The 16,752-nt window shown below is 40.4% G+C and overlaps 1 protein-coding gene across 1 annotated transcript in view; it reads left to right on the top strand.

Moving 5' to 3' along the window:
- The window catches only part of LOC100498108 (solute carrier family 12 member 9), a 123,166-nt gene that overhangs the window by 95,943 nt on the left and 10,471 nt on the right, over positions 1-16,752 (top strand). Inside the window, exons 10-11 of the mRNA XM_002937349.5 lie at positions 5,928-6,120; positions 10,296-10,470. Of these exons, the coding sequence (XP_002937395.2) occupies positions 5,928-6,120; positions 10,296-10,470 (368 nt within the window). The remainder of the gene's footprint in view (positions 1-5,927; positions 6,121-10,295; positions 10,471-16,752) is intronic.

The following is a 16,752-nucleotide window of genomic DNA, read 5'->3' as shown; positions in this document are numbered from 1 at the left end:
CCCGTTCTTTTATTCTCAGTAGCAAAAGATAAAAATTGCATTTTTCTGATTTCACTTTATGTATGTTTACTTGAGCTTGGACAGCACCTACTCCATATCCTCTTGTTCCACCTATTCCATATCATCACAACAAGAATAGCTAATCTAACTTCAGTCTTTACATTTACAAAATAGAGGGATACCTCTGATACCTACTCTGGGCAAGACATGAATCTGGAACACATTGATTATATAATTCTCCTGGCTAGGCATTGATGAGTTATAGTAGAGTAATGATCCTTCTGATTTCATTGCTGTTTGGTTGAGTCAAAGCATGAGGTAGATCAAAGTTGGCATTTTTTTGTATGATTTTCATGATATAGTTATGGAATCCATTATCCAGAATGCTTGGGACCTGGGGCTTTCCAGGTAAGGGATCTTTCTGTAATTTAGATCTCCATACCTTAAGTCTATTAAAAAAATCATTTAAACATTAAATAAACCCAATAGATATCTCTGTCCAGTTCTAGCCCCATTACACAACTTGTGCATCTAAGCTTCCATAAAAGTTCCACACAATGGCCAAATCACTCAGCAACTCCCAGCCCAATAGAGCTGCCTTTTAACGGTCCCCACATATAGCTTCCTTTTGCCCATTACCTAGATTCGCCACTGTCCCCATTTAATAATTCCGTCCATATACTCTAGCAACTGGATAAAAATATTTCATATACTATATTTCTCAGACTACCCTCATTAACAAACCCCACCTTACTTTTTTGAGAGCTCACACAAGTAAGAAGTAGCTTTCCTATCTTAATTTGCAGCAAAAGGTTTAATACAATACTGTATTCATGACATAATTACTACCTCTGCCAGTTGGTAAAGGATTCTAAAACCTAGCTGCGCCCTTCTGTTCTAGCACACTGCTGCGGCTACTTTAGGCACAAGCCTGATGTGAAACCCAGTTCACCCAAAGAATATTCTTATTTACATCAAAACATTTAGCAGTTAATTTGTCTTTTTCCTTTAGGCTAAAAAAGAGAAATTGAAAACCCATACAGATGTGCTAATATTGGAGCTTGTACAAATATGTGCAAGAAGAGACTGAAACAGGAAGAGAAAAGCTTTCTGTTCAGTTGGACTTTCAATTAAGGTTGAAGAATGGAAATAAAATAAAATGCAAAGTGTGTTTATTGGCACATTGGTCAGTCTGGAAAAAAAAGAGATATTTGAGATTAGATTGTGAAATCTAAAAGGTGGCTGAGGTTTATTTCTTGCTTATTGTAGAAACAGAGGGCATTATGCTAAAAGGATAGCATTAAGTATCCCAAAATAGGTGTATTTTGAGTGTAGAGGTGAGGGGAAGTGAAAGGAGGTGCAACTCTAGGCAGATGTTTATGGAATCGTAGTGGTGAGTTATGGAGAGATTGAGTAGGAGAAGGTTGGTAAGGTTTAATTAGCTGTAAGAAAGTTGTTTTGAAATTTTTAAAATGCAATATGGATTCTGTGGGACTACTGGAATCCAATGCTGAGTTACTGTGATATCAATAGGCCGTTTAATGTAAGTGGGCTTGCTGTAAATGTAATATAGACTTTTTATTTCTATTTAATGGAAATGCTTAGGACTCCAAGGACATTATCATATTATTTTATCAGGTTTATTTATTAGACTGATTTTTTGTTTAATGAGTATCAGTTACGATTGGCTATACTGTCTGTCAGTATGAGGATTTCATAAATGGCCCTAGGTATTTCCCATATTTAACTTATATTCATCTGAATACTTTGTTCAGGCCCTATCTTCAATAAATGTGGTCCTATGCCTTTGCCTTACACTGTACAATACTCTTTTACCTAAGAATATTGGATTACATAGCTGAGCTGCCATAACCTGCACATATGATTTGGTAGTTTGCAGATGACAGAGCCACCAGTATAGGGCAATAGCTCAGTTGATAAGGGATAGAGGGTTTGTGTGCCACAGGGTGAGCCACTGACTATATGTTTGTGAGTACTTAAACTGACCCGCTTTGTAAGATTTGAACTATATATAATAATAATATTAATCACCCCTCTTACTAGGGTTCCGGTTCTTTTGAGAAGCAGACAAATAACCCACACCAATAAGTGTATATTAAAATGAATATATTGAGTAGCAAATCAATGGACGGTTACAATGAAAAGATTAGTTAACAAAACAATATTTATACATTATTTACATTTAAAGATTAATGACAAAATCTACATTATTATAGCTACCAATATACAAAGACCATGGTGGTCTGGTTCCTTCCCTTTAGCCATGGCCTCCTCTGAGGTCTGTGTCACATCCTGCCTGGTCACTTCTGATCCAGTCCTCAGGTGCTCCTCCCAGGTTCTTCCTTCAGGTTCCTTTTCCCAGGTTGCTCCACCAGTCCACATTTATACACCTTTCAGCCACTGCCCTCCACATACCAACTGATCAGATGGGGGTTGATACAAACCACACCTTGCCCATTGTTCAGTAACTGTTGAGTTTTATGGCTTCTCGGAGACGTACTGTCCCACCATCCACAGAAAAACCCTTTGATATGGAGATTAACTTGAAAAACTGGTTTATATTAATCATTAGAGCTACCCTCTACACAGTGTATGATACATAAATATGTATAGAGGCACAAACACATATGTATATAACACAAATAATGGCACCCAAGATACACGATTAATTACAAATTTCTTAAGAACCACTGGTGCCTTGTCATATAAGAACAGCATTACCTAGGCTAGTATACCATACTTCTGTAATATATGTGATTGTTCCATCTGGGTGTAAGGGGTCTAAATTAATTCCTGCTCTTATTATAGGCAGACCAAGCGATTTTGGCAGATTCTTGCAAGCTTTAGTATTATCATTTTTTTTTTAAGTAAGAGTAAGAAACGTATTCTACCAACCTAAAATTGACCTTGACTTCAGCAAGTGTTGGGATCCTGCAGTTAGGCAGCCTTATATTCATAGAGATAAATGATATTGTTCCCTTGGAATCTGAACTTTTGGCTTCTCTTTCCCTTAAATTATTCCTCAGATAGTCTGCATCTGCTCCTATGATTGGTGGGAAGAGGCCACCTTCTAGCTCAGCTGTTTAGCATCCCCATTGATGTCCTGATTATTAGCAGGTTAGAACCACAGGGAACAAGCAGTTTTAAAAGCCTTTTGCAGCCTTTCACTCTATCTCTGGTATCTGTGCAACACTGTTCACCTAAGTACAGATATTGCTTGAAAGGAAAAAGCTATTTCTATTTATTTTACTTAGGTAATGACAACTATTAACTCACTCAAGACTGGTGTGCAACCAGTTTCCTGAATGAAAAAAAATATGCTTAACTCCTTTACTGCCATCCATAAACAACTCAGTACTGAGTGACAAGTAAAAATAATTCAGAAATTGAAAGCTAAGTTTTTCATCTCGTACAGATAGGCATTTTTATCTTCACTCCCCTGCTGGATCGTTCTCCTGCTTTCCACTACAGGGAACAGAAAAAAAAACATTCCATTCTTTGTAATATGGCTGTACTTACAGAGGTGCATGCAACCGCGGGGGCACTTACAGGCTCCTGTGTGAGTACAGCCACATAAGGAAGAATGAGATGCGTTTCTTCCTGCGCTCCCCTGTGGTGAAACACAGGACAATGCCACTGTAAGGGAGCACAGGAAGAAACGCCGGTGAGTATGAGAATTTAGTCACTTTTCTATTTCTGTTAAATAACTCACCTTCTTCAAAATAGATGCAGGTCACTGAGGTCCTACTAGCATGCAGTATTCTTATAAGCTAGTATACATTAGTTACTAGTTCAGCCACTCATTGCCCCTTGAAAAGTCTTCTAAAACATAATGTAAACATTAAATAAACCCAATAGGATTGTTCTGCCTCCAATAATTATTAGAGGCAGAACAGTACCCATACAAGGCTCTGATTTATTATTAATATAGAAAAAAGGAAATAATTTTTAATAGTTTGAATTATTTGATTAAAATGAAATCTATGAAAAAATGGTCTTTTCATAATTTGGAGGTTTCTGGATAATTGGTTTCTGGATAATAGAGCCGATACCTTTACTGACATTCTCTCTTTTTGTATTTTAAATATTTAGTTACCATATTTAACATGAGTATAAAACATATTACTTTGCAGCTATCCTTTTGTTTCTAACTGACATTTTGCTCTTTACAGCCTACAGATTGTTGTATTTAGAAATGTTGCCTTGTATCGGGATGATAATGCATTAAAATTTACCTTTGTGTTTTTATTTTATAAAGAATAAAAACACAGCATAGAGCTGGCTTCACTGGGGCAGCATAAAACCAGAACACTTGCTTTTATTCTCCTTTGCTTTGCATGTGCTCTATTAGTATCAGATGAAGTTGTGCTTTTTTGCATAATTTTAAAAAGCATTTTATTCTACGTATGTCTTCAGAGAACATTAAGGGAAATGCAGAAACAGTTACGGAAACCAGTGATTTCAATTCATCCCCTTTCCATTATGTCTGAAACATTTTAGCTCTGTTTCTTCAGGAGCCAACCACTTACTGGGAACAAGAGTAGAAGTATCCTGGTAATTTCTTAAACATTTTTAAATACAATTGCACCTTTTTTTTCCTGCTGAGAAGAACAGGCAGAAAGTTCAAACCCTATACATGTTTAGAGGAGAGGAGCAAGTGAAGGAACCCATATTATATAGAAATATATATTATAAATAGATATCATTTAGAGGTTATTGGAAGCATAAATTATGCATATTATCAGTTTGAGGAGAGATGCTTAGATTGTGCTGCATTCTCATCAGTTTAAATGGAAGCAGGTCTCATGTTGTACACACTAGGGTTAATTTATTACTGTCCTTCCCACAAGTGCAGAAGCACTATAGGGAGCAAAAGAGTTAATTAAGAAGCAATGAGCATAGTGTCTGCAGGTGTAAGGCAGCCCTGTCTTTCCCTCCTGCCGTATGACCTGCTCCCATTGTCAGTCCATAACTTGCACCTACATGCCTCCTTTGCCCACCCCTCATGAATACAGTGCTGCTAAACACAGGCAGCACTTTATTCATTGAGGGAACACCAATCTTTGTGATCCATTTTGCAGGACTGGCTGCAATGTGCAGAACAATTTTTTGAACTTGTCACCCCTACATTTAATATATGTCCCAAGCACAACTGGCCAATGTGTGCCTGGCTTACTGGTGGCTAACTACAGCCTAAGAAGTACATATACTACTTTGTTACAAAACTGCTCTACATGGGAATGTGAGGCTGATCAGTGTTTGATGTTCTGAAGTATTTTGTAACAATGGTTACTGCTAAGTAAACAAATATTGATCATTGCATGTTACCAGTGGTATTAATCCTTAGTCTCTACTTGCAATTTGCATTATTGATCCAGAGTAATGTTTGCTAGATCATGCATTCTGTGGCATGGACACCTGCAGTGATATATGAAACATTCCTTTCCTGATCTCCTCTATACATCCCCTTCTTTGGTACATCTCACTTGGTTGACATTTATGGGATGCCAATAGGCTGGATGCCAGGCTAGCTTCTGCTCTCAAAGTAAAAAAACAAAACCTGCCATTTTTGAGAAATTGCATATGCCGTTTATCCAGAGATACACAGAGTCTGGCTATTGTGCTGTTTTCTCCATAATTACCTAATATTCATTTGTATAACATACTGCATTCACAGTATGTCATTTTAATAAAAGGGTACGTTTTCTAAATGACTAAATTTGTAAGATGATAAAAGGTGGTCCTTTAAGGCATTTTTCAGTAAAAGAAGAAAAGAGGACAGTGAAGGTGATATTTTGAACTGTGAGATGAATCATGTGTGGCATGGGATTTGCAATATCATGCTATTAATTATGCAGAACAAATGACTTTCTTACGTCAGTTATTTCTCCTTTCATCATGCACAGGCCCACTTTCCGCTACTTTACGTGGTATACATGTATCCTGGGAATCTTGGGTTGTTTAATCATGATATTCCTTATCCAACCAATCTATGCCTCTGCAAGCGTGGCCTTTATGCTGGTACTTCTCCTGTGTCTGCATTACATGTCACCCAACCATAGCTGGGGCTTCATCAGTCAGGCCCTCATCTTCCATCAGGTAAGTCAATCGCCTTGCTTTCCAAACAAGAAATAAAGAAAAAAAAAATCAGGGAGCAAGGTATACATGTCACAACTCTTGGACATATGGTGATAGGCATTTATTTAGTGCCACTTTCCCACTCAAGACAAGGATGGGTACTGAGTAACTTAAAATTGTATTTTCAGTTCAGAATTATTTAAATCATACAATTCAGATTGATTCAGGCCTGGTCATGCTGAAAAGGTAATGAAATTAAATGTGTGGATACATTTCCTGATTTAGACACATTCTGAATTCTGATTAATAGGCTTCTCCTTTAAAGTTTATGCTTTCTGTGTACTTGTATACAATAAATATAAGCTCATGATTTTTTTATAATGCTGGGGCATGGTGCAATAAAATGGGTTCAATGCATGCATCGGCCCTAAGGGGCATAGTTTTGCACCTATTAACACTGCAGCACTTGTGCCTGTGTTAATGGTAAATGAGACCCTCGTACCTCTGCACAGTAAAGGGGGATGGAGTTAGCACATAACTACATGCACAATTTGCAAACTAAAATTAAAAGATCTTATTTTAAATTATAGAATGTATGTTTATTGCCATTTATTACTTGTTAAACAAGTGGAAACAAGGTTTGATATTTTTTCCTTTTATCTTAAGTATGTTTTCGATAATCTGTGCAGGCCAAAAAATGCAGTTAAGGTGACATGCTCTCTCTACCTAAGTAGCAGATCCATTGGGGAATAATGTCTCCCTCTATTCTCTGATGCTGATAGCAGGTTCCCATTGTACAGACACAAAGCTAACTATCCATACCACTTTCCAGCAAAATCACTGTTATTAAACTGTTATGTAATATTATTACCAGTCTCACTTATCTTCCCATGTCTGACTTTTGTATAAAGCTTTTGACACTCACCTGGGGGAATTCTGTTTTTACATAGCTCATTAGCTGTCCATTTAAGCTGAATTCATTTTCCAACCCACCAATGTTGAAGAAATCTGCAGTCAGTCACAGAAAAATTATACTCATAGCTTTGAAGAAGGATCATCTCTGCACTGTCTGTTGCTGTTTTATTAATACTTATATCTCATATGAAAATATTTCCCTTGTTGAGGCCTGTGCTAATGATGTCAATTATGTCCAAATATACAAAAACTTACAGAACAATATTATTTTGCAATCATTGACTACAAATGTTAAAGGAGAAGGAAAAGCTAAGTCACTTGGGGGTGCCAAAATGTTAGGCACCCCCAAGTGACTTGAATCGCTTACTTTTCACCCCGGGCTGGTGCCCCTGTACGGAGAGAACAGCACCAGCCCAGGGTACCTGCAGTGATGCGCTTCATCCTTCCTTCTTCGCTGCGCGCACATGCGCAGTTGAGTGAAAAGCCGAACTTTAACAGAGAAGTCGGCTTTTTCACTCTACTGCGCATGCGCCTGACTCACAGTCAAGGCTCAACGAAGGCGGAAGGAGGAAGCGCATCGCCCCAGGTGCCCCAGGCTGGTGTGGTTTTCTCCTAATAGGAGCACCAGCCCGGGGTACAAGATAAGCGATTCAAGTCACTTGGGGGTGCTTAACATTTTAGCACCCCCAAGTGACTTAGCCTTTCCTTCCCCTTTAAATACTAGAATAAATATATAGTTTTTATGTATTGTTATTTAATTAAATAAAAATGGAAAGGATATTTATTAATTTTATTTCTAAAAATGCATTTAGTAAATCAGTGCTGTCTAACTGGCGGCCCATGGCCTCCCATCTGTCTGGCTGCTGTGGATGCTTGCCTTTGTGTAATGGTGCACTCCATTACTGATATATTTGAAGAGTTTAGGCTGATGTCAGACGTGGCGTATTCTTGGCAAGCCAAAAAATGCTTGCCGAGAATACGCCCTCCGCCTCCTACCTGTGCCTGCACCGGAATGCAAGCTGAAAATCGCTTGCCAAAAATACGCCCCGCTACTGTAAATGCGTCCTACCTGTGCCTACACCCGAATGAATGAGATACGCTCCGTTATCTGTGCCTGCACCCGAATGAATGGAATACGCTCGGTTGCGGGCACATAGCCGATATCTGCATAAAAACATTAGAGAATGCAAAGTCTTGTATTTTTATGCTTATTTCGGCAACATGTGCTTCACCTAAGCGTATTCCATTCATTCGGGTGCAGGCACAGCTAGGACACATATGGCGGTATTTTCGGCAAGCATTTTTCAGCTTGCTGAAAATATACGCCTTACGCCTTGTCTGACATTAGCCTAAAAGTCTAAAACTTTTTTTTTTATTTACAGATTGCGATGGTGATTTTATGTACAGTTTTTTTCACACCAACATAGAAATTACTCTGATTTATTTACACTTTGTACTTGTTAATTTGGACAGTTCATTTAAAAAGGTTGGGAGAATGCTCACTACACAAGGATGCAGTAGTAAAGTACAATGGCCCCAGTTATACAGAAAAAAAAACAAAAAAAATTTTTTTGCTAACCAATCCAGCCTAGTTCTGTAAAGTCACTAAACAGTGTGGTTACAGGAAATTCCTCAGTCTGCAATAAGTTTTTATTGAACCTAGGATACATGCAAAGTCTGCGTTATTCAAATCACAAATTATGTTTATGTGAAAATTCAAGCACCAACTCCATCTAAAATGATACCTTCTTCAGCAAACTAGTCTAGGTTAAGTGCATATATATCAAAGTAGTCATCAGAGGTGTAAAAGGGAAATTTTGGCTAAGGGTGGCCACTGCAACAAGAATGGCACAGTATCAGGCCAGTAGGCCCATTTTTTGTAATGATGCACTATAGGCAGGAGTGTACAATACACAGCATGCTGCACGATAGGCAGCAGTGCAGACCCAAGTGTCACATTCACTGCAAACATTTTTGCTCTAATAAGTCCCACGTTGTTTTGAGTACATTTGTGAACTAGTGTCACCAGCAATTTTCTGGCCTACAACCCATTTCCAATATGCTTTCTTTGCTCTCTCATTACACTTCTCCCTACCGCTTAGGCATGACCTTTATTAATAGCTCATCATTGTAGCTAAGTGACTGCACCTATAATCAACTATAAAGGAAACTGCTACTTATAAAATTGTAATTATATCTGTATTGCTGAGCTGACCAATACCAGAGAGATGGAGAGAGGAAAGTTCCTATACTTGTTATGACAGAGAATGAGATTTTTTTTTCTGTCATTCAATCCCAGTTCTCACTATTATTGTAGAAAAGTGCTGTTCCAAATTTCCCACAATATAGGTACAACAACATTGTTTGTTTATTATATGAAATATTCTTGGGTTATTTAATAATCTCGCACTAGGGTGCACTACAGTGTTCTCTGACCATTATTAAGGGTCATGCTTATTATAGATCAGAGTAGCAATTTGCTGTATAACTTGGAGAAACCATGTACTTGTAAAGATTTGTCCTATTTCTTAACTTTCTAGTGTTTCTTTCAAGAAGTCGCACTTGTTTTGCCTTTTTGAAGAACTGAGGATAATTCCAGCTGTCTATAGATGTTTTATCAAAGGTTTTATCAAAGATTTATTAGTGTTTACAGTATATTCCCATTCTTTATAGTAACCTCAGAAAAAATTGCCTCACTTTTATTTTAACGTAGCATGTGTTAGGATCACAAATAAAAGAATCGTTGGTTATCTTTTATAACACTGTATTATTTTACTTTATAATAGCCTCAGTCTAAGTGCAGAAACTGCTGCAAGTTGCCAGTTTTTTTGTTTTTTACCCACAAGCAATTTGTGCCTGTCTTTAACTGCAAGATGTATAGACTTGGGTTAAATACTGGCACCGTTGCATTCACAGCATTATTGTTATTGTGCAGACAGGGTATAGTCTGCAGGATTCACATGAGCCCTATAGCTTTGGGCACTTTGTTGGTAATTCTTGAGACAGCTGAGCCTTGACTTCAAGAACCCTTAATTATATATATTTCACTCTGCAAGATGTTTTCTTACTGATATTCGTTAAATCACATAATTCTGTGTAAAAGATTCATGGTCACAGGACTGCTTCTTGTTATTAGTTCCTAACTGTGCACAATATATAGTATAACCTTCATGCCATTTTTGATGTGGAATACAGATGTGTTTGCAGCGTTGACTGAAATGTCGTGAAGCATTTTGCCCCTCAGAATGAGAATAAATGGTTACATTTTATCCCCTGCCTAGGTGAGGAAGTACCTTCTTATGTTGGATGTGCGTAAAGATCATGTCAAGTTCTGGCGTCCCCAGATTCTTCTGATGGTCTCAAGTCCACACAACCACAAAAGCCTCATCACTTTTGCAAATGACCTGAAAAAGAGTGGATTGTTTGTACTGGGACATGTGGATCTGGATGAGCTTGGTAAGCACAGTGAGAATATAAATGTTCTAGTTGGCGTTATGCAGAGTCATTTTTAGTAAGATATAGAAATGGCCCAGTCAAGCTTATTACAAAACATAGTTTTATATGATCATAGATAAGGCTAGGAATTCATGAAATACTTTATTACACATTAAGATAAATGTTGTATATACAAACAATAGGTAATAGGGCCTTGCCAAGCTTGTAAAGCACAGTTCAATGTGCTTTGCTCTTTACTGGAGAACAACAATACCCATAGCAATTAAAGTCTAAACTTTAATTTGTATTTTATCTTTGTCATGTAAACACCAATTCCTGTGGCAGATTTATCAGACTTACCCATCCTTGGTAGGGTCCTTCAGTGGCAGAAAAAGCAAAATAAAGAATCTTATGAAATTGGCAAAAAAAAATCATAAATATTGCCCTTCTATCTTGTGCCACCATTTAGTGATGTGCTGTGTGCTCCCTCAGAGATTACCTGACAGGTAAAAAGCAGAACTTTGTCTGATGTGACCTAACATGTACGTGTAAGCCAGAAGGCAGCCGTTAGTACTTAAAATAGCAGTTTTTCTATATGGGATTATCCAGTAGCACATACTGCTAGAAAAGTAGGATTCTCATTGAAAAGCTTTATTTATATTAAACAGTATTTTCCATAAAGGCTGTTTTATGTGATATAAGAGTATAGTTTTTCTTTAATACCCCTTACAATCTGCAGTGGGCATTAATGATTCAGTGTAGCTTAAGGCTGATGCCACACGAGGCGTAGGGCTGAAATTTTCGGCAAACGGAAAAACGCTTGCCGAAAATTCAGCCCTACGCCTGCTACTTGTGCCTGCACCCGAATGAATGAGATACGCTCGGGTGCAGGCACATGTAGCCGATATACGCATGAAAACGCGTGAGAATGCAAAGTCTCGCGTTTTCATGCGTATATCGGCTACATGTGCCTGCACCCGAGCGTATCTCATTCATTCTTGTGCAGGCACAAGTAGCAGACGTAGGGCTGAATTTTCGGCAAGCGTTTTTCCGCTTGCCGAAAATTCAGCCCTACGTCTGTTACTTGCGCCTGCACCCGAATGAATGAGATACGCTCGGGTGCTGTGGCATCAGCCTAACACATGACCAGCTGACACATGATAAATTTGTCTGTTTTTAAAACACTTAATAGACTGTCTGGAAAATGTTCCTGACAGTCATGAAAGAGTTGATAATGTGGAAAATTGCTGAAAACCTGTACCTTTTAATTCCATATTTGTAGTGGCTAGCCATGAGCACACACACTTAGGCTCTGTTCATCCAAACTGGGCCAAAAGAATACTGTAGCATACCTGCCATTATTCTAATTTTCTGCGGCACAGTCTTACATCACAGCCCCAGAAATGGCAGGGCTTCACTAAAAAGTGGGTGAAGTTTGCAGACATCACGGAAGTGTCCAGGTGGAATGGAGCATAGTCTTAATTGTCTCTCATAGTTACAGTACATTGGGTTGAAAAAAGACCAGAGTCCATCAAATTCAACCCTTCCAAGTAAATCCACCGCACACAAACCTATACTGACCTATATATACACTCACATACATATATACCAACATCAATACTAACTGTAGATAGCCTTGGATATTATGCTTGTTCAAGAACTCATTCAAGCCCCTTTTAAAGGCATTAACAGAATCTGCCATTACCACATCACTAGGAAGGGCATTCCACAACCTCACTGCCCTCACTGTGAAAATCCACCTACACTGCTTTAAATGGAAGCTCCTTACCTCTAATCTAAAGGGGTGGCCTCTGGTGAGCTGATCTTTATGGGAAAAAAGAACACCCCCCTATCTGCCTATAATCCCCTCTAATGTACTTGTACAGAGTAATCATGTCCCCTCGCAAGCGCTTTTTTTCGAAAGAAAACAACCTCAACCCTGACAAGTCTAAATGTCTATATGTAGATATGCTACAGAAATAGCATCAGCAGTAATGATACCACAAAACTACCAGTATAGCTAATACCCTGTACTCAGGTTAGTTCAGTAGTTTGCCACATACAGACACTGGGGTTGATTCACTAAAGTGCGTTAAAACGAGCGCTATTTATAGCATGCGTTAAAAATTTTATTGCGTCTTATTTGTCACAACTTAACGCACGATTCACTAAAAGGATACTTGCGTTATTTTAGATGCGACGCTGTTTACGTTATTTAAGTCGCGAAGACTATTTTTGTGCGGTATTTGATGCAATGCGCGCAACTGACGTGCGCATGCTACTTGTCGCATGTGCGTTACTTGTCACACGCATGGTCATTTACGCACGCACGGTAATTGACGCACGCAACTAATGCCATTTTGGGCATTTGCGCTGGGAGAGCGTGGAAGGTGGTGGTGCGCAATTGGCAGAGCAACACAAAGCAATGGAGAGCAGTGTGGGAGCCAGCAGAGGGAAAAAGGTGGCAAAAAGGAGGGAACACCTTGCAAGTTTTCCAGCTGCCTTGTCACACAGCTCCGACAGTGACACTGAGAGTGTGAGGCCTGGCTTCATCGGCAGCCCAGATATGTCGGATGTGGAGGGCACTGACAGGGATTATCGGCCAGAGGAAGCCAGCGGAGAGGAGAGTGAGGAGCTTCCACCCCACTCAAGTTTTCCGAATTCGAAATTGAGGCTCTTGTGGAGGGGCTCGTGACGGTATTTCATAGGATTATCGGCAAATATGCTGGCAAGACGCCGACAGCTGTTAAAAACAAGGCGTGGAGGGACATAGCAGACCACGTAAACAGCATTAGGGTCTGTCTGCGCAGTGTCCAACACTGCAAGAAGCGCTACCAGGACATTAAGAAGGTCCTGAAGAAAAAGCTGGCAGAGGACTCCAGATACAGGTAAATATCTTACATTCATCTTTCTATTTAACACTTGCTCGTCTTCTTTTCTTCTTAATCGGCTTTTCCTTTTGGCTTACTGTCTTTCCTTCCTTTTTGGCTTCTTTCCAACTTACTTTACTTGTATGTGATGTATGGCACTCCTAGTATTATGTGTGCAACTTATGTCCTTAAAGCTGTGGAGTAGAACAACAAATTAGGACAGTAAATAGGGGGGTCATACAGGCCCGGATTTGTGGAGAGGCCACAAAGGCCCGGGCCTAAGGAACAAGAAAATTTTTAAATTTGGCTTCCATATGGAGCAGTCGGGACCTCTCCCCACTGCTCCGTATGGGAGTTTAAAGGAGCGCATGCGCACTCGCAGTTGTGGGGGGGAAGTTGTCCCGCGTTCGCTCATGCGCACTGGGGGGGACCAACAGGGACGGCCTCGGGGCGCCCAGAAGAGAAATCCGGCCCTGGGGTCATAGGGAAATATTTCCCAAAATACTTAATGCCCTGTAATCTACTTTATCAAGGAGGATTATTGTGGAAGCATTGTTTAATACAGAGTATAAGGGAGAGCCCTGGGAGTTAGCGAGGCTACTTAGCAGCAACTTTCAGCATTTTAGTAGGGTTTGTGTCAGAGCATGCCTTAGTATGTTACACTTGAAAGTAAAGGGGATTGATTGGGGCAACAATGAGTAACAAAAAGTGACTGTTTTCTGGCTTGCTTATTGGAGGCAACACAATAAAAGCATTTATATATTTTATTTAGGTCTAGAACTGGAGGTGGCCATGCAAAGAAAGTCTATTTCACCAGGTATGAGTAGCGACTCATGCCCTTTCCTTCATGCAGAGAGCGTGATTGTTGTCGCCGGCATCTTTAATTCCGACAGGAATGTCGGCCAAGGTAGGTGTAATGACATTAATACAAGTGTATTTACTCTTGCAGAGAAGCTTAATATTAAAGGAGAAGGAAAGGCTAAGTCACTTGGGGGTGCCAAAATGTTAGGCACCCCCAAGTGACTTAGATCGCTTACCTTGTACCCCGGGCTGGGGCCCCTGTTAGGAGAAAACAGCACCAGCCGGGGTACCTGCAGCGAGCCTTCCTCCTTCCGTCTTCGCGCTGCCGACGCAATCCGTGGGCCGGCGCATGCGCAGTAGAGTGAAAAGCCGACTTCTATGTTTAAGTTCGGCTTTTTCACTCTACTGCGCATGCGCACGCAGGGAATACGGAAGAGGAAGCGCTCGCAGCTACCCCGGGCTGGTGCTGTTCTCTCTGAACAGGGGCACCAGCCCGGGGTAAAAAGTATTCTCCTTTAATGTAATACAATGTTTTCTACAACAGATTCATCCTTACCACAAGCCATGTTAAGGCTGCAAGAGGAGCGTTTAGAAGTCCAATGTCAAAAAGTGGCATTGTTGGCTAGGCAAAATTCTCTCCTAGAGAAACAAATTGCCTTGCAAGAAAAAGCACAAAAGGAAATTCAGCCAACATGCTCTACCAGTAGAGACAGTGGTGAGAGCTCAGCTACCGCTCCTGTAGCTCCCACTAGGCAACTTTGCAAAAGAAAATAAATGTGCCACATTAGGGATCTTTTCTTAGGGCTATGTTCTTCTGTAAATATATCTGCTTTATTTTTGCTATTTGTGTTGGGGGTGGGGGAATCACCTGCTCAAAGCATTTCTTTTGGAAATGGGCAACTAATTTCCCTGTAAATAAAACCTTTTTTTTGGAGAAGTTGTTTGGTATTTCTTGTTCATGGGATTAAAGATTGTAGGTACTTACAGGAAAAGTAATTGGTAATGATTTGTCCCCGGACTTCATTCCCTCTGGCATCCGCACCTCAGACAGGATCTTGGGGATGTATGGGGTCATCCAGGTCCTCAGCCACATCGCCTGGTAAGCCATGCCGGTTCGCCAGATTGTACAGTACAGCACACGCGGCCACAATTTGGGCAACTTTAGAGGGGCTATACAGACAGTGTGAGACTGATAGGTGACGCTACAAGTAGCTGCTTTGACTCTCTCACTGGCAAAAGAGGGCACTTTACAAACTGCAAAACAAGCTTATGGCAGGCAGGGCCTGGTTTGACTGTGGGAGACCTAAAGCAAATGTGGGCAAGTTGTGCTATACATGACACAAATACTTACCTAACAGCCACCCATGAGGCATTTGTCCTGTCTCAAAAGCATTGTAAAGTGCAGACTGCCTTAGGATGTAAGCATCGTGAGAGGAGCCGTGGAACCCGACACGATGCTCAGGATGTTCATACAGTGGCTTGCAAAAGTATTCGGCCCCCTTGAACTTCTCCACATATTGTCACATTACAGCCACAAACATGAATCAATTTTATTGGAATTCCACGTGAAAGACCAATACAAAGTGGTGTACACGTGAGAAGTGGAACGAAAATCATACATGATTCCAAACATTTTTTACAAATAAATAACTGCAAAGTGGGGTGTGCGTAATTATTCAGCCCCCTGAGTCAATACTTTGTAGAACCACCTTTTGCTGCAATTACAGCTGCCAGTCTTTTAGGGTATGTCTCTACCAGCTTTGCACATCTAGAGACTGAAATCCTTGCCCATTCTTCTTTGCAAAACAGCTCCAGCTCAGTCAGATTAGATGGACAGCATTTGTGAACAGCAGTTTTCAGATCTTGCCACAGATTCTCGATTGGATTTAGATCTGGACTTTGACTGGGCCATTCTAACACATGGATATGTTTTGGTTTAAACCATTCCATTGTTGCCCTGGCTTTATGTTTAGGGTCGTTGTCCTGCTGGAAGGTGAACCTCCGCCCCAGTCTCAAGTCTTTTGTAGACTCCAAGAGGTTTTCTTCCAAGATTGCCCTGTATTTGGCTCCATCCATCTTCCCATCAACTCTGACCAGCTTCCCTGTCCCTGCTGAAGAGAAGCACCCCCAGAGCATGATGCTGCCACCACCATATTTGACAGTGGGGATGGTGTATTCAGAGTGATGTGCAGTGTTAGTTTTCCGCCACACATAGCGTTTTGCATTTTGGCCAAAAAGTTCCATTTTGGTCTCATCTGACCAGAGCACCTTCTTCCACATGTTTGCTGTGTCCCCACATGGCTTGTGGCAAACTGCAAACAGGACTTCTTATGGTTTTCTGTTAACAATGGCTTTCTTCTTGCCACTCTTCCATAACTTTGTGCAGTGCACGACTAATAGTTGTCCTATGGACAGATTCCCCCACCTGAGCTGTAGATCTCTGCAGCTCGTCCAGAGTCACCATGGGCTTCTTGGCTGCATTTCTGATCAGCGCTCTCCTTGTTCGGCCTGTGAGTTTAGGTGGACGGCCTTGTCTTGGTAGGTTTACAATTGTGCCATACTCCTTCCATTTCTGAATGATCGCTTGAACAGTGCTCTGTGGGATGTTCAAGGCTTTGGAAATCTTTTTGTA

This window comes from Xenopus tropicalis, chromosome 5 (assembly GCF_000004195.4).
Source record: "Xenopus tropicalis strain Nigerian chromosome 5, UCB_Xtro_10.0, whole genome shotgun sequence".
In the NCBI taxonomy this organism is placed as follows: Eukaryota; Metazoa; Chordata; class Amphibia; order Anura; family Pipidae; genus Xenopus; species Xenopus tropicalis.
Note: the sequence above shows the minus strand (reverse complement) of the source record. Positions and strands in the feature narration are given on the sequence as shown.